General features: G+C 40.6%; 1 protein-coding gene across 2 annotated transcripts in view; it reads left to right on the top strand.

The window, feature by feature from the left end:
* LOC126198837 (putative mediator of RNA polymerase II transcription subunit 26) overlaps positions 1-24,357 on the top strand; it is a 308,309-nt gene that overhangs the window by 129,659 nt on the left and 154,293 nt on the right. For both annotated transcript variants that reach the window (XM_049935414.1, XM_049935415.1), the window contains exons 12-13: positions 4,469-4,666; positions 11,437-11,810. In XM_049935414.1, coding sequence (XP_049791371.1) covers positions 4,469-4,666; positions 11,437-11,810 — 572 coding nt within the window. The remainder of the gene's footprint in view (positions 1-4,468; positions 4,667-11,436; positions 11,811-24,357) is intronic.

Genomic DNA, 24,357 nt, shown 5'->3' with positions numbered 1-24,357 from the left:
GCGCGCGCCCACACACACACACACACACACACACACACACACACGACTACCAACTTCAGCATCTCGGGCCAGAATGCCATTCAGTGCATCCTGGCCTGAGATGCTGGAGTTGGCAGTCGCGCGCATATGTGTGCGTGTGTGTGTGTGTGTTTACAGCAGTTGTGTGTGTGTGTGTGTGTGTGTGTGTGTGTGTGTGTGTGTGTGTGTGTGTGTGTGTGTGTTTACAGATGAAGGCTGTGGCTGAAAGCTACAAGCGAGTGTCTTTTTAATTGCGCAGATCTCCTGCAACTTGATGTGTCTTGTGTACAGTAAGTAGCACTCTATCTTTTCCTACATTGTTAATTTAAGGTTCTGGACTATGTAGATGACAGTGAGGTCCTCCCATTCTGTTTGAAAGTAGTGTTGTTGTGAGGTGGATAAAGTCTTAAAACCATATGCCTTAGGGCTTCCCTGCCATTGGGTATTTATAGAACAGAACTGCACCTATAATATTGGGGGACGCATCGACCACTACTTCACGTTTTGATAATAACCCATGTCTGGAAATGCACTGTTTGGATCTAAAATAAGTTTTAAGATGGAATCACTTTCAAATCTCCCGCATCACAGTACACTCACAAAATGAGAATAGGATGCAGGTTGTAATTAAGACATCTCATAGAATTTTTATCTGAGTACAACAATAAAGCTGGTACAATCCCAACTAGCAGTGTTGACTGTGTTGCTCCACAGCTATGCCACAATCTCAACTTTAAAGATGATGTCCTTAAACGCACAGAAGAGAACCCCATGATGAGTACTCAAAACATTGCCCACTGTGGGATTGTTGTAGAGCACACAGCTCATTGTTTTTGTTGTGTGCATTCTGTGAAGTTTTTGTTGTGTGCATTCTGTGAAGTGAGAGATTTGAAAGTGCTCCTGAGACTTAATTTGTAGAATAGCTGCAGCTCATCCGGGTTCATGGCTTGAAACCATAGGAAAAAAGGTGCTCCTGAGACACCACAGCCAACTTTATGATACAGTTAGCTGTGTGATAAATCCACATTGTTTGCAACACTATGGCTCAGAAACTCCGAATTGGTATGGCTGACTACATTGACCTGCGACAGACCTTGCGTAGGTCCAACATTTCTTTGTGGAAAATGACAACATTGGCAGTTCTGTGACATTACAATGTATAGGTTACTTAGCAATGTCGTGTTGTCTGTGACATCTTTTCAGTGTCAGCAGAACTATTTATGCTGGTACTTGTTTTGCCTTAATAATAAGTAATCTGATTATTACGTGATCTGGAGTAACATTACTCGTGCCTTTTTGCACTAAACCCATTACAGTATTTCTGTAATCTACTATGTAGTTGTCTTTACATTAGTTAAATTCCATTTACATTCTTTCCTGAAATCATATTTGATAACGTTCAAAGACTTTTATTCCACAAGTTGCGCACATAAGAGACTGCAAGGCGGCATAGTGGTTGAGATTTCGGACACACATTATGGAGGTCAGTAGTTCAAATCCCTGTCCAGTCATCCACGTTTAGTTTTCTGATGGTTTCCCAAACTTGCTTAAGACAAATCCTAGAATAGTCCCTTTGAAAACGTCGCAGGCAAGTTTCTTCCCTTACCATAACTTGTGCTCAGATTCTTACAACCTTTTTGCTGTAGTAAGGAAGGCGAATGGTCAACTTCGATTTATTGGAAGAATTTTAGGAGTGGCTCACCTGTAAAGGAGGTTGCATGTAGGATGCTGGTGCGACTTAAGAGTACTGCTTGAGAGTTTGGGATCCGTACCAGGGGAGGGCAGGGGGGCAAGATTGAAGAACATCAAAGCAATTCAGAGGTGGGCTGCTAGATTTTTTACCGGTAGGTTTGAACAATACCTAAGTGTTATGGAGATGCTTCAAGAACTCAAATGGGAATTCCTGAAGGGAAGGCAACATTCTTTTTGAGAAGCACTATTGAGAAAATGTACAGAACTGGCATTTGAAGCTGACCACCGAATGATTCTACTATCACTAACATACATCGCACAAAAGGACCATGCAGATAAGATTAGAGAAATAAGGATTTGTATGGAGACCTACAGACAGTCGTTTTTCTCTTGCCCTAAATGCGAGTGGAGCAGGAAAAGAAATGACTAGTGGTGGTACAGGGTATCCGCCGCCACACACTGTACAGTGGTTTGTAGAGTATCTATGTAGACCTAGAGGTACAATGCTTGCATACATTAGGAAATTTAACTGTAGCAAAATCATTGTGAAGGACTTAGTATTATAGTGCTTGTTGTGATGAAGGTAACAACTTTGAATTGTTTGGAACTCCGGTACCTCCTCGTACAATGGCCACTGTCAGCCATCCATTGCCATGCGTGAATGTATCATTAATGTCAATACTAAAATTCAGTCTACATCTACAAAATACGGCGGGTCCATCTAGGAGAGAGTGTGCGGCTACGGATTTTACTGTATTCTTCTTCTTGTCTGCAGCTGATGTTGTCATTTCCACATCCTCAATGGTTTTATATATTGTCTGTCTTGCGCGTCGTCGTAGCCTTCTATATCTCATCTTGGCAGCGTTCAATGCAGTTGCCTGTGCGACAGCAGCAGCGCGACTGACCTTTAGAAGGCATCGCTCGCTTACGTAACGGCGAGATAAGTGCGCACAGCGCTCGCTGCCAGTGTAAACTCGGCCTCACGCGTTATCGCTCCCATGTTAAAATACATAGGCAAACTCGGCGGCACGGCCCTAGTAATTTTAAGGGCCGTGCCTACTGCTCGGGTGGTTGCGCAATCACACGAGCGCGCCGCGGACTCTGACGCGGCGCTACTTGCTGTAGCATACTCTATGACCCCCCCTGCCAGAAAAAAACACCCAACCTAACCTAGTATTCAGGGCTACGCTACAGATCAATTTATTTATGAAAATACAATGTACAATCACCAACAAATTTAACATATTCACACACACCTTTTCCCTTACACCACACAAATACGCGCTGTGCGCACTTATCTCGCCGTTACGTAAGCGAGCGATGCCTTCTAAAGGTCAGTCGCGCTTCTGCTGTCGCACAGGGAACTGCATTGAACGCTGCCAAGATGAGATATAGATGGCTATGACGACGCGCTAGAGAGACAATATATAAAACCGTTGAGGATGTGGAAATGACAACATCAGCTGCAGACAAGAAGAAGTATACAGTAAAATCCGTAGCCGCACACTCTCTTCTAGATGGACCCGCCGTATTTTGTGGATGTAGATGTAATAGACAGGACAAAGGGTGAGGGTGACATATAGGTTGATTTTCCAAAGTCTTTATTTGCATTTTCTGTCACATGAAAAGTTTTGTAAGCGATGATGTCTCTGTCGACGAAGCTTTCCAGTCCTGTGACGTTTGGAACTCCGGTACCTCCTCGTACAATGGCCACTGTCAGCCATCCATTGCCATGCGTAAATGTATCGTTAATGTCAATACTAAAATTCAGTCTACATCCACAAAATACGGCGGGTCCATTGTGTGATTGCGCAACCGCCCGAGCAGGAGGCATGGCCCTTAAAATTACTAGGGCCGTGCCTCCGAGTTTGCCTATGTATTTTAACATGGGAGCGATAACGCGTGAGGCCGAGTTTACACTGGCAGCGAGCGCTGTGCGCACTTATCTCGCCGTTACGTAAGCGAGCGATGCCTTCTAAAGGTCAGTCGCGCTGCTGCTGTCGCACAGGCAACTGCATTGAACGCTGCCAAGATGAGATATAGAAGGCTACGACGACGCGCAAGACAGACAATATATAAAACCATTGAGGATGTGGAAATGACAACATCAGCTGCAGACAAGAAGAAGAATACAGTAAAATCCGTAGCCGCACACTGTCTTCTAGATGGACCCGCTGTATTTTGTGGATGTAGACTGAATTTTAGTATTGACATTAACGATACATTTACGCATGGCAATGGATGGCTGACAGTGGCCATTGTACGAGGAGGTACCGGAGTTCCAAACGTCACAGGACTGGAAAGCTTCGTCGACAGAGACTGTTCAGCAAATTTAATTTGTGAAGTACAGTCAGCATCTGTAATGAAAACGATTATTTACAGAGATTGTGTATTATTTACATTTTCAGTTTTCGTTTTCATTCTATGGTTTGGATGTTAAATGTTGGTATTGTGTGTACACTTAAACTAATTTCAGCTGATTTTGTATTAGTGCTTATTTTGTTCCATATAGTAATGAATGAACAAGATAAATTTTAGTACATAAGCACATACAATAATCAGTATAGGTTTTCTTGTAAATTATAAATTGCACCAATCAGTTGTCCTTTTTAAATAATAAAATTTAAAAAGGATGACTGATCGCTGCAATCTACAATTTACAAGTCAATATGTCAATATGACAGTCACTGAGTGCAACAGTTTTCTGAATGGAAGGTAACCTGATAGGATTTCTGATCATGATGATTACTTTTCTTAGGTACAAGTAAAACGGCCCCTCAGCCACAAGCAGTGACAGTCAATCACTCAGGCAGAATTCTCGGCACTGCTTCATTGCCCGCTGTAGCAGCGACCAGGAGGTTATCAGGCCAGTTATTACCAGCTGCCGACACAAGCTCCTCAGGAAGTGCCTCCAGTGCTAGTGTATCTGCGCCCAGTCTGCAAGCATTGCTCGCAGGTAATTCGTGATATGCGCCTTTCGTCATTGAATAAAATATTAATTTCTGGATGACTTTCTTCAGTATTTCAACATATTACTGTAATATTTGTGTTTGTTATTATCGGTTATCATGTCGTGTTTGTTGAAGTGATATTACATAATCCATATCTTTAGCAGTATTTGCTGAGTATTGTAGATAAATTAAGCAGTAAAGTAAATGCTGAGAGGAAAGAGAACAAACAACCATTCTAAACCATGGAGACCAACTCTATGTCTTCTGTGGCCCAGTATAAAGCCCCCCCCCCCCTACATTACCTTGTTTGTAAAGTAGAGGACCATACAACCATCCATTGCGAAGAGTATGTGATCCGTAATGGGACTAATCTGGATTATATAGATGGGAGTCGTCTTGGCTACATATCCTTCGATCCCATAATCCTAACCTCAGTCTACATTAACCCCTACCTCACGTCCACACTGCCTCCATCTCCAACTCCACACCTGCCTCTGCCTCCATGCCCTCCTCCACTTCAAAGTCCATGTCTGCCTCGACACCTTCCTCTGCTTCAAAAGTGCCTCCTTGTCTTCTGCCTCCACGCCCTCCTTCACCTCTGCCTCCACGTCCGCCCCCGCGTCGATGCCCACCCCGTCCCGCCTCAATGCCTGCCTCTGTGTTCCCACATATTTCTCTTGCCATAGGATGGTACAGTAAAGCACTGAAACTGCAGAAGAGGTCAAAATGACCTCTGTCATATGTTTGTCTTAAGTGTCATACTCAACATGTTTTGCATTATTCATAAAATCATTTGAATTTTCCTAATTCTTTCTTGTCTTGATGACGAATTTACCAAATATTGATATTTTCATCACATTTTATTCAGTGTACCTGAAGCAGTTGAAGGGATCAGTTTGAGACAGCTCCAATTTTTTCTTCTGAATATATTGCCAATAATCCAAGAGTGAAGTTGCAACATTTTAAAATCGTGCAGAGTTGTTACTGCTCATTGTTGTGTCTTGGTAGGTGCACTTTCCATCTTGGCAGATTCACATTCCAGTCTGTTACACTTTATATCATTGATTTAGGTAATGTTCTTTGTCCATGAAAGACTCTTAAAATATGTCTCATCAGTGTGGACTTTCAGGTGAAGAAATATTACTTCTCTTACAGAATTCTGAGTCTGATTCAGAAATTGACTTCTGCGATAAACATTAGAATTTTGTACTACAGGCAAGTGAAGATGATGGTATGAATGAAGAGGGATTAGCGGATGAAGGATTCAGATGCTGATCTGCATCTATTCTCAACTCATCTATTGCAGCAAGCCCACTTGGAAGCCTCTGCAAAAACGGTTCCTAGGGATAGAACCGAGTGGGAGATTGCCATTTTTCCATCTTTTGGAAGGAGATTGACAGTGAACAGTCTGAAGAGAGAGGGGTCTCATTACATAACACTTGTCAACAAGTAACTGTCGTCCGTGATTTCAGTCTTATTTTTGATGAAGCAGTGCTATGTTTCATGAAGAAATGAACAGAATCAAATATTTGTAATAATTGGATCATGTCACATGGGCCACTGGAAAATTTAATAGCCATTGTTTATGCTCCGGGTTGTAGCTTGTGCAAAAGGTATGTGTGCAAATGACCATTGGTTGCTTTCAAGAGGGCCTAACCTCTTCTGCAACATTATGCTAGAGGCAGATTTCAGAATCTTCTCAGATTTCTTTGATTAAATGGAAAATTGACCCAGCTGAATGCGAACCAGCCAACAAATTCACTTTTGTATCTCAAATTTGGGCAAAATTCACGGAAAACAGTAATCAGTCTTACTGTCCAGGAGATATCATAACCATAGATGAGCAGCTATAATGAAGACAAACAAGATGCTGGTTCAGTCGGGTTATGTCCAGCAAACCCAACAAATAAGGTATCTTGATTGTTGCCGATATCTAGTGACAACTTATATGTAATTCTTTCCCATACCTTGGAAAAGAGGGCACGCATAGAGGCAAGCAACCAGTCAGAGAGTATGTTGTTCTATGTTTAATGCAGACATTACTAAATCTAGGGAGAAATGTAATAACAGACAACTTTTTCACATCCCTTCAACTTGCTATGAAGCTCAAACAAAAGAAATTTTCATTAGTTTGCACAACAATGATCATCATCCCTGGTGACATAAAGAAGCCAAATACTGAAAGACACGTCCCCCTCCCCCCCCCCCCCCCCCAAAAAAAAGTCATCTTGTGCCAGACTGACAACACAGACTGCACCACCATGACTGTGTAGAAAGGAAAGAAGAGTAAAAATGTCATTCTTTAGACAAGGGAAGTTCCCCCCATTGCACCTCCCTCAGATTTAGTGGCAAAATAGCCCACTGGATAGCCTGTCAAAAACTGTATACATATCAAGCATGAAAACAGGGTGAAGGTGCACATACTGATATGTGAAAAAAATAAGCAAAATAAAAACAGCAAATAGTCCCAAGATTTGGAACATCAAGCGACTGCAAGAACCACTGCATCATGGATGTGTGTGTCACGGTGGTGATTGCAAAGCGAGAGATCCTTGTTCAAATCTCACTCGTGGTCCCCTCCTCCCTGCAGGGAATAGTGAACTTCCTGTCCGGCCATTGACGTGTGAACTACATTACAACGATGGAATTTGAGAGACAAAATGGAACTTAAGAGTCATAATGTTCGGTACTTGTGTGGAACAAGTAAGAAGTACATAAGGCTGGAGGTCCCTTCCTTATACCGCACTGTTGCATACGGACATTACTCCAAGACAAAATCGTGGATTTGAAAACAACAGACAGACACATCACTGATTGGGTGGACAGTTCAAAGAAAAGTGGGGGGTGGGGGTGGGGTGGGGGGACAGGTAGGAGATTTGAACACGGATCTCCTCCTTCACAGTCCAATATCATGATCACATAACCACAATGCAGTGGTTATTCAAATCTGCTTGATGTTGCACATCTTCAGCTTGGACCATTCACTGTTTCTGTCTTGCTTCTGTTTTCACAGTTCAGTACACATACTTCCTGTTTCATTGCTTTATCTGTGTTCAATTTGTGACGGGCTATCCACTAGGCCATCTTACCACTAAATCTGAGAGGGGTGCAATGAGGAGTTTCCCTTGTAAGTACACTGCAATAATCAGAGGAGGAAAGGAGAAGCCTGTTACCCTAACATTCTACATTGCAACAAAGTGTGGGTGGATGTTTATGACGGAATTACCCATAAATATACTAAAAAGCTTGCATGTAGGAGATAGTTAATGTGTGACTTCCATAACATCTTGGACACTGCCGCAATAAATGCATGGGCCATCTAAAAAATAGTAATGAACAAGAAAATTGAAAGGAAGAATAATTTTTACTTATGGACCGTCTGACAGCAACTGAATAAAACACAATTTTAGTGCCTTACGCGTTTCGCCTTTATTTTTTTGACAGTCGGCAACAGAAACCAAAACATTGCATTAAAACAAGCATTCAGTTCATGTGGAATGTGGGAAAAAACTGCAAATTGGCATTCATAAGAAGAAGAACAACACCAAAAATGCAACAGGAGCGTAATATGTAAGAAATTGTCCACACAACCTGCCACTGATGATGCCTTGCAGAAAATAAAGGCAAAACGCGTATGGCACTAAAATTGTGTTTTATTCAGTTGCTGTCTGACTGTCCATAAATAAAAATTATCAATCTACCGTAATATTACACGCAACTGAGGAAGACAGGACTACAAAAGTTGAAGGTGAAAGTTGAAGTTCATACTTCAACTGGCAAATGAACTCGAGGGAATGACAGAGCCGAAGAAGAACAGACAAAAGAAGAGAATATGGTACCAAAATGATGTAGAAAGCAGAATAAGTGCCAAATCAATCCCTGCTAAGGCATCGAGACCAGTGACAATTATTTAAAGTACCACAAAATGTGCTTGTACAACAGAAATCACTTGTGCTAAGTGCATCGAGCAAGATTTCAGTGACTTGGATTAAAAGTATAACAAACCAGTGTGAAGGATACATGCGAGTTTAATGTAGGCAATATATATTAAATATGTCCTGAAAGTTCTACAGACAGCTACTATATGAAAATCTAAAGTTAAGGAAACTTGTCAGCATGAGCAACCATAAATTGGTAAGATATTAATGTATTGAAATAAGTAAGTAATGTATTAATTATTGTGTTAAATAATTATTGTTATAGCTTGCAAAATGGCAGGAATTAACGTACGAGGTGCAGTCAAAAATTTTAGGTACTGGTGCTGCCATCTGTTGAAAATCTTACCTGTGGGCTAATGGTCACCATCACCCTCAAAGTAGTTCCCATCCGCACGTACACACCGGTCCCAGCACTTCTGCCACTTGTCAAACGTTTTCTGGATGTCCTGTTCTTTGAGGGTGTTTATCACCACCAGCTATGCTTCTTGAATCCTCTCTTGGAGTGTCAAACCAATGGCGTTTCAACTTGTTTCAGTTTTGGGAATAGCGCGAAGTTGCATGGTGCCAAATCTGGTGAGTACGGTGGGTGGGGTACAACCGCCATGTTGTTTTTTGCCGAAAAGGTCCTGGTGAGCAAGGACGTGTGACTGGAGGTGTTGTTGTGATGCAGCAACTAGTTCCCTCGGCGCCAAAGTTCGGGCCATCGTCGCTGCATGTTTTCACGGAGCCGTTGCAAAACATCACAGTAGTATGCGGAATTCACTGTTTTTGTTGGGTGGGATGAATTCTTTGTGCACAATTCCCTTGGTGTCAAAGAAAACGATGATCATGCTCATCACCTGTATCGCTTTTTGGGTCTTGGAGAGCCTGAGCTCCTCCACTGGGACGATTATCGCTTTGTCTCTGGGTCATAACCATATCATTGCAGGGGTCTCTGTATCACTTTTTCCAATATTCGCACAGAATTTGATACACATGCGCTGTTCTGTTTGCGGATCCACGTAAAATCGCCGCCCACCAAACAAAGAGTATTACGGAAATCAATGTGGACATGCAACACGTCCTCCCAGCTGAATGCTGCTCCGCACACTGACTCATCAGATATGCAGCTCTTGCCACCTTGCGATGCAAAGATCTACTACTCCTACTTTCCAGATAGCAGCACCAGTTCTGAAAATTTCGGATTCCACCTTGTATGCTAAAATAAAGTACTTGTTCCCCAAATGAACTTTTCATTCTGCAGCAGTTCATGCACTGTGCTTGTTTATGTCAAACATGAATGTATTTTATGTGGGGCAAAAATATCCCTTTTTCCATTTTATGAATGTCAGAAATTCTGCTGTTGTAATGTTAATTGGCTACCAGGGATTCTTTCTTAGTGGATTTTTCATTTCTGTTTATAACATTGCATTTCAGTATGTACTATCTATGTTAAGCTCTTCTCTTACATATTTATTCCTCCATCTCGTAAAATGGAATATTTCACTTTAACTGGGACATCATTTCAACTGCCTGTGTTTGATTTTTCACCCTGAAAGGAGACCCAGTTTTCGCAGCCAGGCAGAAATTTTATTTAAAATGTCTCCAAACAGTCACCTTTATTGTTTTCTGTTTAAATAAATGGATTTTTTCATTTTAGATACATGCATAACTTAAGTCACATTCTAAATAGGTGTTCTATTTGTCTATTAGCCATACATACCTTTGTTGTATTTTCATGCAGTATATAGTGATTTTTGAGTTCTATTTTGATGTTTTCGTACTGTATCATATACATACTCAATTTATAGATGAAGTTCCTTTTGGAGTTCATCTTATTTGATTTTCAATCAGTAGTAAGATGCTTATGTATCTATTAAGATTTAAGTAAATATCCAGTCGTATTTTAAAATCTCATCAATTGAGAATACCTTCAGCATAAATGTTAAGTAAAATCAGAGAAATGGTAGAAGTTTGCTTCATGCTTTCATAGTACTTGTTTTTATGGACATTGTTAATGACTAGTAGCAGGAGCTTATTCTGTGGCTTCGTTTTATTTACCCATTGTTACTTTTTGTATGGTTTTATCTACTTGCTACATGTATTAGTGCTGTATACTGCTGCAATAAATTTTGAACCTGATGTGCAGAAATTGTAATGCTCCACTGTCGTCTCATGTCTGTTCCTCATTGTTGGGAGCTCAGGATTCGTATTGTGCTAGATGTCAATTGGACTCTGTGGAAATTAGTTAAGTTTTCTCTCTAGTCTCATTGTTGTCCATTTCTTTGTGGCAGAAAACATGCGGTCAGACCCTGCATTTTTTTGGTGCTAATACTTCACAACTACAGAATATCATTTAGTTTGTGATCTGTAGTATGTGTAATTAATAAAGAAAGTTTGATGCAACCGTGTGGTTGATTTGGAATGCTAAAGGTCTCCTTCACTATAATAATGTCACCTGCACACTGATGTGACCACAACTAGAATGCAAGACAAGGAATGATTCGTAAGAATCGACGTTTATTTATAAAACAAACTAAGTGGGAAAGTCTTCAAAATATAATATTAATATTGCAGCTTAAGGCTGCTCCACTGATGTTTTTGCATCACTATAATAAACGATTTTTGCTGCCTGGTGACCTTAAAGTTCGATTGTATAATGTTAAAGGATGGGGCACCCAGTTTATTTATCTCTGCAGATTCTTTCAATTTGCTTTTGCAAAAATGATAATACTGTAGTTCTCCATTAATCACAGTGGTGTGGTAAAAATGCCATATGAATATTGCCACTGCCAAGTGATTCTTGTCACATATCTGATGTACTGGATCTTCTGTTCTCATAAAAGCTTCTGTTACAGGTACACCATGTGCTGAGAAGCCGAGCCCCAACATCACAGTCTCATTATTAGAAAAAATCAACGCTTCAACTCCAGGATCTCTTCCACCCTCGTCTCCACAAACTCCCCAGTCCCCTTACACACCTTTACCAACGTCCAGTCCAAGTGCACTGCACTTCACATCTCCTCCACCCAAAATTCAGCAGCAACAACAACAGTTCCTTGCACAATCACCATCACCAAAGACTCCATCACAAACATTACAGTATTCATCACCTTCCCCAAAGACTCCCGCCACACCTTCACCACTTTCGAGCCCCCCTCAGCCAAATGTTATTAGCCTCGCAAGCCTACAAGGAGCAGTGGCCAATATCCCTGGGTTGCAAAATGTGCAGGTAACTGATTTGTAGATTTTTAAACATATTCAAATGTGAAAAGTAGTGACTTCCTCTGATTGATAATCTCTTAAACATTTCAAACCACATTGTGTAATTTATTTTTATGGTGAGTAATATTGATACTTTTGAAGTGTTAACACAAAATTACTCATTCGTGTTCATTCAGTCTCTGTTGCTCCTGATTCTTGATTCTGCTAAGTATATTTTAGTACTAAATTGTTTGATATTCTTATCTGCATAATTAATTATCTCTTAATTGTTTAATGGTTGCTTAATTTCAACATGTAGCAATTACAAAAAAAGGAAGAAGAAGTATACTGGGGCATATTTGAACAATGATTTTATAGTAATAAATCTGTATACCAAACAGTGAGCTCATTTTTGAAATTTATTATATGAATGTGAGTAGGAAGTGACTTAAGTGATTGGTCACTAAGTCGTATATTTTTTTCTGAAGAAAGGTGATGTGATACTGCAAGAGGAATTTGACAGAGCACTGAAAGACCTAAGTAAAAACAAGGCAACTGGAGTAGAGGACATCTCCATGGAATTATTACGAGATTTGGACATCGTGATAAAATTATTTTGCCTGGTATGTAAGCTCTGAGACAAGCAAAATACCTACAGAATTCAAGAAGAATTTAATAATCCAAATTCGAAAGAAGGGAAGTGCTGGCAGGTGTGAATATTACTGAACCATCAGTGTAATAATTCATTGTTACAAAATAACAACATGAATGACTTGCATAAGAATGCAAAGATGGGTGGAAGCTGCCGGAAGATCATTCAGGTAGTGACATGCAAGGCAATACTGACTCAGGAATGTGGTCTCGCAGATTTTCTCAGCTCAATTGATTAATGGTGTGCTTTCTGTTGTTCAGGCAAGGTGTTAGTTCCATTTTGATTCACAATATTTTGACAACCAGCCTTGCCATCATCTTCAGGCTTCAGGTGCTCTTTGCATACTCACTGCCTTTACTGCAACCAGATGGTGAATTATTGTTGGTGTAGTGCCATTTTTTTTTTTTTATAGCAGAGCTTGAATTCGATTCCCAGTGCCCACTACACCCTTTGATGCCCCCCCCCCCCCCCCAAAACTTTCACTGTTTTTCTGTGAAATGAATGCACATTCTCCCAGCATTTTACAGCACTGGTGGATGAAGTACATGGCAGGCCCCTGATGAATAAGGTGCTGGGCTGCAAGCTTTGATTAAATTGATGACTCCACTCCTGTTTATTGGGTTTTATGACATTTTTATTTTAGGAGACATCCTAATAACACTTTCTCAGAGACTTCACATTTATACCACAATACTGTTCATGTGCTATTTCATTTTATGATTATATTCAAGACAAGCTTGAAAGCAGACCCTCTCCCTTAAAACCCACATCCTTTCGTCTTTCCCTCTCCTTCCCTCTTTCCTGATGAGGCAACAGTTTGTTGCGAAAGCTTGAATTTTGTGTGTGTGTTTGTTTGTGTGTCTATCAACCTGCCAGCGCTTTCGTTCGGTAAGTAACATCATCTTTGTTTTTGGATATATTTTTCCCACGTGGAATGTTTCCCTAAAGATGATGTGACTTACCAAATGAAAGTGCTGGCAGGTCGACAGACACACAAACAAACACAAACATACACACAAAATTCAAGCTTTCGCAACAAACTGTTGCCTCATCAGGATAGAGGGAAGGAGAGGGAAAGACGAAAGGATGTGGGTTTTAAGGGAGAGGGTAAGGAGTCATTCCAATCCCGGGAGCGGAAAGACTTACCTTAGGGGGAAAAAAGGACGGGTATACACTCGCGCGCGCACACACACACTCATATCCATCCACACATATACAGACACAAGCAGACATATTTAAAGACAAAGAGTTTGGGCAGAGATGTCAGTCGAGGCAGAAGTGCAGAGGCAAAGATGTTGCTGAATGACAGGTGAGGTGTGAGTGGCGGCAACTTGAAATTAGCGGAGATTGAGGCCTGGTGGATAACGGGAAGAGAGGATATATTGAAGAGCAAGTTCCCATCTCTGGAGTTCGGATAGGTTGGTGTTAGTGGGAAGTATCCAGATAACCCGGACGGTGTAACACTGTGCCAAGATGTGCTGGCCGTGCACCAAGGCATGTTAGCCACAGGGTGATCCTCATTACCAACAAACACTGTCTGCCTGTGTCCATTCATCCGAATGGACAGTTTCTTGCTGGTCATTCCCACATAGAATGCATCACAGTGTAGGCAGGTCAGTTGGTAGATCACGTGGGTGCTTTCACACGTGGCTCTGCCTTTGATCGTGTGCACCTTCCGGGTTACAGGACTGGAGTAGGTGGTGGTGGGAGGGTGCATGGGACAAGTTTTACACCGGAGGCTATCACAGCTACTTAAAATGTGAATTACACTCACCAATATTTTTTTAAAAAAGGTTAAATAATTTGAGAAGCTTTATTAATGGAGGTAAATTAATTACCAGTCACAAAATTCTGGGTGAAGTTTCAGTTACATAAAATTTTGTACATCATGTTCCCTTGCCAATTTTGTATTCTATGTGCAAGCACCAGAATGATAATTGTCGTAAAAACATTGAAAACAAAAAAATATTTTGGCATCTTGCACAATTTATGTAGGACGATTGTTTGCACCTTTTTTTTTTTTTTTTAAGGATCTGATGAAAAACGTACTACGTTGACATTCCTGTAAACTTCTGTTTCGTCAGAAAGCCTGGAAGCGTACGAGATCATTTTCTTAAAAATTGGCGATGACAGCTGGTGATACACTATTGGTTGTTGTTGTTGTTGTTGTTGTTGTTTGTACAGTCTTCATGAGAATTTATTTCCCTATTATTTTCAGAAGATAAGTGGAATTTTGTATATGTGTTATCAGATTTTTTGCTTGTCTATAAAAATAGATGTTACATCGTTGAATGAGTGGAGTACATTTCAGAGGAACCACTTGGTGATTTGTTGTCATCCTGAAAGATGTCGTCATACCCAACTCACGCTTTGCTTGTCTACTCCAAGAATCAGTAATTAACAGAAACTGTTCTTCACCCTTATAAGATTTCAAACACTGGTTGGGAAGGTCTGTATACAGTTCTGTTCTTAGCTTCCCAGATTTGAAAGATGTTATTTCAATGTTTTCATAATTTTGCTCATATTATTTTACCCTTTTTTTAAACTTCGAGGACCAAAGTTACCAATTGCCTCTTGTAAACAAACACACACCTGAGGTAGGATGTTTCCAGCAGAGTGAGAGCAGTATATGTATGCATCACTTTATTCGTGTTGTGTTTTTTGATGAAAATAGTTTTGTTTCTTTGACAGCCAGAGTCCTCTTGAACACTGACTGTTACTGACATCCTGGGAAGAAAAAGCAACTGAAATTGAATTATTTTGCCAGAGAATTGTAAAAATAGAGAGCAAACTGGATTTTTAAATACAGTGCAATAAATACCTGTTGGGTCAGTGTTGATAACAAAATCTGTGTTGAAATTTGATATCAGTTTTAACGTATGGGTTCAGAAAGTGTCCGCAGCAGCCAAGGTTTCTTTGATCATCGCCGTTTCTTTTCTTGAAACAAATCTTGTCACTTTTCACTGATAAATTGTGTGCTTATTTTTTAGTCTATGATCCCAGCTGTCAGAAGCTTTAGATTCAAAATCTGTAAACTGTTGTGCTGTTGCTAAAGCCCACTGTTGTAAATTCAATATTGTCACTTGCTAATAATTCTCTTGTGCTTCAACAAAACAGTCGTTTGTCCAGGAACTGATTGCTGTGTACTTAATCAAATTGATTGCCTTCTTTTTTTCCCTACCCATTTTGGATAACTATTTCTTCTTTCTTAACAGGCTGCAGCACCCTGCCCCCTGCCCCCAGCCCCCCTTTTTAAAGTTTCCACAACGGGTGAACTTCTGTGATGATACTAACAACATTAATCTTGCTATCCAAAGAAAGACTTCTCTTGCCTTCTTTTGATCTGTTCTTTGTACTTTTCGAAAGGTTCACTTTCACTGTTTTAATTTTTGTGAGCAAGTTCATCAGTCACAAGGACTTATCAGCCAACATGTAAATGGTATGCCTGTAATTTCTTCGCCCACCAACATTGCTTCACGAAAAAATGCCATTGAAGATTTTGATTTAATCAAATTATTTGTAGTAAGCAAGCTTTCATAATAAACAACTGAATCTTTTAACATCATCTTCGACACTTCACTGTATAACGAATGTGCAGCCTCTGATACTTTCACGATGTCTTTGGCAGACATTTTTAATTCACAATATTGTAAAAATGCCGACAATGTTTCACAGTACAGAATGCTCCAGTCTGCGAAAGTTGAATGAACTGTCACTGTAGCAGGTAAGGCTCAGTGTTCATATAGTTCTGTGCGGGCCTTGACACTTACTGATCGTCTGCGTGTTTGCATAAACAGTAGGGCAACAACTATACCCTGCTTTTCCATGAAGACACTTTTGCCTTAAATTTACAATGAATATTTAGAATAATTCCACAGCTTATAATATTGCCCAGGTTTGTATTAACATTGTAATGACAGTAATTAATGCTTTAATTTACCACCATTAAAATGCATTTGAAATTATTTATGATTTAATTGTTAATACTTCCGGTCATAAACTTTAAGAATTTTTATAATTTTTAAAACAATTAAGAAAGCAAAATAAATTAGAGCTTACAGCTAGGATCAAACTTGGTTCAACCATATGACATTCTAGCCCGCTACTGACTGAGCCATTTCATCTGTATGTTGGAGTGCTACTTCTAACCCTATACGAAGTGAGTATGAGCTATGCTTAAAAATTTAGATCCCCTTTTCTCAGAATTTTCTGTGTAGTGTGCTTGTAAGACTTCTATGTGTGGACACACTTCAGGTATACTACCAACCTTTGAAGTCTCATCCCAAACTGAATTTCCGAGATCAGAAGGTCCCCTTGTAAGTGTGTATTGTGTTTTGTAATGTTGCCAACATTGGCTCTAGAATAACACATATAATGAACTACAAAGAGAGAAAAATGTAGATCAAAGAACATCTGGTGGCAATGTTGACAACTACAAAACATAATACACACTTAGAAGTATACAGATAAGCAGTGATCAGTGGTGTGTGAAATTGTGCCATGTTAAACGTCAAAAATCCATTGTTCAGCAAAGCAGTTTAAAATTAAACCACAATTATCAGTGTCTAAAGAAGAAAGAACCCAAAAAATGTGCTAGCAAACAGCATTTCCTGCTGTAGGTGAAAATCCAAGCAGAAATTACTGTAAGTAAAAACCAGCAATTTGTTAATGAATTTTTTTTTAACTGGAAATCTAATCAGGTTGTAAATATCTTTAATTACAGACAACTGATGATGCTCATAAACAGTTAAGACAAGAATATATGATTCATAGAGCACGTTGGAAACCCATGAACACTGACCTCTTATTCATGCCTTGAACTGCCATCACGCCACAAAGAAATGCTGTACTAAACACTCTGATCCATAGAGCGCTGAGTAATTACACCACCTGTGTATAGTGTTCACAGGGAATGAGTATTCCGATCAATAAATTGAGCAGGCATTGCAGTCAAAATTGACGTCACTTGAGGTTGACTGCCCTTGAGGAAGAGATTGAGACTGAAATAGAAAAAGAAAAGCCAAAAGTCAGGTTTGTGCTTTATGCTACCCCAGTCTCCAGAAATATCAGTAGACTCCTGTGGAAATGTACTTGAGTGTGTCAACAAAAGATGAAAAGTCTTCTTTCAAATATTAAACACAATGTAGGTGTCCAAAGCCAGATGTTTGCCACCTTCTGTGCAAATGTGACATGACTTTCGTAAGACAGGTTATTAGAACAGTCAATGAGAGATGCAAGGAACGTCAGTGACACAAATGCCTAAAACAACCAAGCAAACCGACTGTCTCGGATCACTGCTGCATACATAATCAAGAAGTGAAACTGACTGAGGTTTCACTTTATACTGGGCTTAGGGTTCAGTACTATATTTATTAAGATATAAATGGACAACATCATCTGCTGGGACTGTAGTGAGAGACCCCACGACTGAAGTACAGTATTTGTGCAATGCGTGGCTCAGTGGTTAAGTGCCATACCACTGATCAGACTTAAATAGGTCAAATGTACACTGCGCACAGGGCGTGGCTGCTGGGATAGCAGAATGTGTGTGGCTTGCACATTAAAGAGTGGAGAAAGGAGTATATGAGCCACATGAATCACTGAGCAAAACTTTCATTCTTACAGATCAGAACGAGGAGACATTAATGTGACTTTTAATTGCAGGAGCATCCATGTTGAGCTTCCAGATTAATCACAGTAAATGTAACAGTGACCACAAAGTACTAGGAATAGAAAGCTGGCTGAAACTAGATGTGAATAAAGTTGATGTCACAAGAATGACTAGACACCAATGATTGGAATGTATTTATTGCTCTAAAGAACTCTGTAATATATAGGAGGAAGTTGAGTGTCAAACATGATGATGAATGCTGTTGTAGACCACTTGTCTTGAGCTGTAGGGGCTCGGTGCTTCAGAGAAAACCTGGAGAATATTGTGGGTTAATTTCCTAATCATATTATTGTACTATGGGAAATCTCAACTCGCCAGTTATATGATGAGAGAATAATACAATCAAAACAGAAGATAAGGACAGAGATTCTTGGGAGCTTGTTCTGTGCATCAAGTAGAGAAAAATGGGGAAATATTTTTGCTTTGAAAGTGACTAGAGATGTTGTAGATTATCTGGGCAGCTCACCATAGTGAGGAAGAATATTTGGTGTGTCAGTAGAGGAAATTCAAGAGTATTCAATAAAAGGCTTTAGACACAAATCTGAGTTGCGAGATTCTAAGGGTTGGGAAAGACCTGCTGCAGTTCAATAGCTGTTTCAGGGACTTGATAGAAAATTGAAGTGAAGTGTGATTCATTACAAATTTAAACAGTCACAGCTGTTGACATGTAAAAGCTGAAAAAAGTAAAAATGAAACTATGGAAACTCCAGGTAGGAATATCAACAACGAAGGAAAAGACAGAGTGCTACCTACACTCAACATTCGCAAGCAAGCATACCTCATGCACACATGACTGTCAACTCCAGCATCTTGGACCGGAATGCTGGGGTTGGCGGTTGTGTGTGTGTGTGTGTGTGTGTGTGTGTGTGTGTGTGTGTGTGTACGCGCGCGCGCGCGCTTGTGTTTTAATTGTGCCTGTCTGCAACTTGACATGTCTTCTTTCCAGTAAGTAGCTATCTGTCTTTTCCTTCATTGATACAAGTCAAAATGATAGTTACAAGAGAAATCTAAGAAACATTCAGTTAACTCAAAAGTAAAATTTTGCCAACTGATCTGACAAAATATCCTAAGAAGTGTTGATTAACTTAGTCAGTACAATGATCAGAATCATTTACTTATTCTCTCAGTGACTATAGTTACTTCGAAACGGAAGGTGACAGAGAGGTGGCTGAAATATTGAATGCAGTCTCCCAAAATAGTAGTGTATTCCTCGAGTAGGTTTACTTGTAAGTAAAATTTCTAGTGGGATGGTTTGAATAGGGAACCCAAAGCATGACAGCTAACTACGCTAACCACTACAACACCCTGCTTGCATCATGGTTAGTAGCATTGTTCTCTCTTCTGGGCAACCAGCTGTTTCAGAAGTTCTCACTACAGCATCTTTGATTTAAATCTTTTCAATGGTCCTTCATCTCCCATTGCTAGCAGAGCCTTGCCATGAGGAGCATCAAAAGTAGCCCTTCTCATCAAAGCTATGTGATTATCGAAGAGATCTTTGATTTCCATGAATGAGAAGCCCCCATTGTCGATCTGAACCTCAGGACTGCTTTGGGGCTTCATATGGAAGGCAAAGGCTACATCTCTGCAGTTTTGTATCCTTGACGTCACGTATGATGATGGCTGACAAGTAACAAATGATACGTTGTGGCCCAAAGTAGTGCTTTATTAACTTTTCCAGTAGTTCCACTTTGCGCACTGCCATAAAAATCAATACTGTCTCCCTTGCTGTATCTCACTAGGCAGTGCTTGGCGATACAGCTTTCTTGGTCCTTCTCCTACGAAACACCTGCCGTGCTTCTTCTGTCCTGGTGATGAGGTATTTCATGTAGTCATCCTGAGTTTCATCTGACTGAAATGGAAACATTGTCATTTCGATCTCACTGCTGTGGAGCTGGAAGAACAATGTGAATCCTGTAGTGTATTGCTTTTCTGTAGTGTATGCAAAAGTAATGATGGGCAATATTTTATCTTCATCTCTCTGTTTGACGTCAGCATACGTCGAGAGCGTATCTGCCAATGTGGGATTAAAGTATTATGTGAAGCCATTTGTCTGTGGCTTGTTGGCAGTTGTCATCCTGTGGGTGATGTTGCAGTATGAAGTTATACCAGCCTGGACTGGAAAACTTTTCCATAGTCAAAGATCATCACACAGGGTGCTTTAAATTAAAAACTGCTATTTCTACAAGGAGCTTGGCAATTTTTGGAGCTTCTGCAGTCGGCAACCCATAGTATGAGCACATTTTGAGAAAAATTCTCACATCATGATGTATGTCTTGAACAGGATGGACTTCAATTGCCATTAATTAGATGCTCCAAGATTTTTCTCTCTTGGGTGGCAAAGAAGCACTTTTTTGTGTTTGGGTAGAGGCCTGCAGTTTGAACAAATTTCTACATGGTGGTTAAGTGACTTAAAGGTTCTTCAAAAGTGTTCAAAAAATGATTTAGGGTGTTGAAGTTGATTGTTGGTCATACGTTTGAAGGTGGCTAAAGCATTACACAGTCCAAATGGGATAACTTTAAACTCGTAGAGGCCGTTGCACGAAGGTAATTACTTCTCAGTCAGCTTCATCAACCTCAGTTTGTCAGTAGCCTGTCTGTTTTTCCATAGTTTCAGCAGTCTAGGGTGTCACCAGTGTGTGGCAATGGGTAGACATATTTTTTCATGATCTTCTTCAGGCATTGGAAATTGGTGCAGAAATGCCAAATGTCATACTTCTTCCTCACAAGGACTACAGGAGAGGACCAAGAAATCTCCCAGGGTTCAGTGATGTTGTCTCACAGCATGTTCTTCACTTCCTCCTGAATTATCTGTCGTTCTATTATTTGAGTGCAGGCTCATTGATGTTCCAAGTGTTAAGCAGTGTTTTACTATGGGTTGCTTGGTCTTTTCTCCACTCTGAAATTGAAAGCATCCAAAGATTGATGCAGAATGGCTCCAACGTTGTCCTCAGTCAGGCCATATACTATTGGCCGTTCAATAGTAGTTTATGCATGTGTGCTGTATACAGTGGTTGTGGAGCATGCTTCTTACTCAGTGACACTAAGCTAACCACTCGTGCACATACCTTGAGTTTTGGCTGCTTGTGACAGTCAGTGAGCCAAAGTTCTCCTTGATCACGTACAGTGCTTATGATTGCTGCTGGCATATAGATTTTGTTTACAAGCCTGGGTAGCTTTTTGCAACCAACAAAAGCTTCATAGTTCAACTGACATCTCCATTGATAACTGAAACTTGTGAGATAACATCGTCTTCAAAAGCAAAAAACCATCAGAGAAGTTTTTGTTTCATGCTTATTGTAGAAGCTTTCTCAGTCTGAAGTTTCGTGTACATATTTTCTTTAGATGGTGACGATAACATTCAACAAGACAAAAAACTAGTCCCGGAGTCAACTAGCGCCCGTACAGGTTTGCCATCGATGATGACATTAATGAGATTTCTTGTCATCTTGGTAACTTTCATCCAAGAGGGATTTTCATTAGCGGCATCCTCACCTACATAGATGTTCACTTTGCTCAGTTTTCCTGAATTCGGATGCTATATGAGTGGCTGGCTGGTAATCCATATGTCAGTTAGGAAGGGCCAAGACTTGTGGGGGAATGACCTCAATCAGGGTATGGTGACTGGAATTGTCCAATGTGTTGACTGGCATGAATAGGACTGTTGTAATGATTGTTGTTCAACACTCGTCTTCTTTCTTGACAGTTGCTTACAACATGTCAGGGCATCTACAATGAAAATGGACAGGTACGTTGTTCTGAATCCTCCAAATGTCTGTTGTGCTGTGGGGTGTTATACTTCTTGGTGGAGGACTTTGTTGTACCTGCGTTGGTTGCTCACTCATTTGTTGTTTGATGGTGGTGGCACAAGTCTCAGTTGACTTGAGTCCATTCCTCATGGCACTTTTGTCTAGTGGTGGAGAATGGTGCTGAAGATCAATACACCTATTCTTCAAAGTTCTCTATAACCTCTTGATAAATGGGGTGATGTTCATGACTGCTAGCTCTTGTGTACTCAGTCCAACAATTTTGGCTGCCATAAAATGCTGTATCTCTTCTCTTGCAATCTGGTTAATCAGAGAGGCGAGCTGATGGTGGTCTTCCACAAATGCCACAGGGACCATATTTGAGAACTGATAATGTTTTTCATCTGACTTTCCTCTTGCATTTCCAGACACTTGCTACTTGAGTGATTCTTCTGTTATGACATCTTTTACAAGAAGAGCATGTCTTCTTGTGACTCCTTTCGTCAACTGTGAAATTTTGTGGCATCTGTCATATTCAGATTCACAACATTGCAAAGTGCCAATACATTAACTATGTACACTATACGATCAAAAGTATCCGGACACTCCCAAAAAACATACGTTTTTCGTATTAGGTGCATTGTGCTTCACCTGCTGCCAGGTATTCCATATCAGCGACCTCAATAGTCATTAGATATCGTGAGAGAGCAAAATGGGGCGCTCCGCAGAACTCGAGGACTTCTAACGTGGACAGGTGATTGCTTGTCACTTGTGTCATGTGTCTGCATGCGAGATTTCCACACTCCTAAACATCCCTAGGTCCACTGTTTCTGAAGTGGAAACGTGAAGGGACACGTACAGCACAAAAGCGTACAGGCCGACCTTGTCTGTTGACTGACACAGACCACCGACAGTTGAAGAGGGTCGTAATGTGTAATAGGCAGACGTGTCCATACCATCACACAGGAATTCCAAACTGCATCAAGATCCACTGCAAGTACTATGGCAGTTAGGCGTGAGGTGAGAAAACTTGGATTTCATGGTCCAGCGGCTGCTTGTAAGCCACACATCATGCCAGTAAATTCCAAACGATGCCTTGCTTGGTGTAAGGAGCGTAAATATTGGACAACTGAACATTGAAGAAACATTGTGTAGATTTACTAATCACAGTACACAATGTGGGAATCTGATGGCAGGGTGTGGGTATGGCGAATACCCAGTGAAAGTCATCTCCCAGTGTGTGTAGTGCCAACAGTAAAATTCGGAGGTGGTGATGTTATCATGTGGTCGTGTTTTACATGGTGGGGGCTTGGACCCCTTGTTGTTTTGCATGGCACTATCACAGTACAGGCCTACGTTGATGTTTTAAGCACCTTCTTGCTTCCCACTCTTGAAGAGCAATTCAGGGATGGCGATTGCATCTTTCAACACGATCGAGCATGTGTTCATAATTTACAGCCTGTGGTGGTGTGGTTATATGACAACAACACCCCTGTAATGGACTGGCCTGCACAGAGTCCTGACCTGCATCCTATTCAACACCTTCGGGAAATGCCGACTTCATGCCAAGCCTCCCTGACTGACATCCTCAGTGCAGCACTCTGTGAATAATAGGCTGCCATTCCCCAAGACCCCTTCCAGCTCCTGATTGAATGTATGCCTGCAAGAGTAAAAGCTGTCATCAAGGCTAAGGGTGGGCCAACACCATATTGAATTCCAGCATTACCGATGGAGGGCACCACGAACTTGTAAGCCATTTTCAGCCAGGTATCCGGATACTTTTGATCACATAGCGTACAACTGTGTTGTTTCACCATGCTGTGGAGCACTATTCTTAAATTTTTCTTCTGCTAAGCGGACTTGCTGTCAGTTGCACCAAACAATTTTTTTCAGTTCAGTCTGGAATTTTTCCCAGGTATTGAACCATTGCTGGGTAATTCCATCCTAGTAAAAGTATACATTCAAAACACATCATATCATTCTACCTGTCAAGCCCTTTCAGCCATTTCATCAGGTCCTGTGACTAGTGTCTGTGGAAAACACTGATGTATGTTTCATATGTAGCTGACGTGCTGCTGGCTTGGAATCTATTGGTCTCGTTGAGTATACGGACCTTTGTAACAATGAACCACACATATTCCAGTGTCTAGCCATTTAGATGACAGCTTTTACGGTGTCTAGTTGGTGATCTAGATATTTTGAGGTGCCTGGCATCTGTATCTAACAATGTGATGTCGTAAGCACATTAGAGTGCCAATCCGTAAGCAGGGTTGTCAATGAAATGCAACATTTTCAGCACTGAAAGCACATTTATTATCCACACCAACATACAGCCAGAACAGAAATGAACTCCTGGATGGAACATACTGTTATTTATATAACTTCTGAAAAATGCAGTTCATGCATTTCTTAGAGTGAGAGGGCTTAAGGACAAGTGCATCATCAAATTACACTTGTATAGTCCCCAAATCACTACCAAATTGGATATAATTTGAGTAATTTAATGGCT

Source organism: Schistocerca nitens, chromosome 8 (genome assembly GCF_023898315.1).
Source record: "Schistocerca nitens isolate TAMUIC-IGC-003100 chromosome 8, iqSchNite1.1, whole genome shotgun sequence".
NCBI lineage: Eukaryota > Metazoa > Arthropoda > Insecta > Orthoptera > Acrididae > Schistocerca > Schistocerca nitens.
The sequence above is the reverse complement of the archived record's forward strand: the minus strand, read 5'-3'. Positions and strand labels throughout refer to the sequence as shown.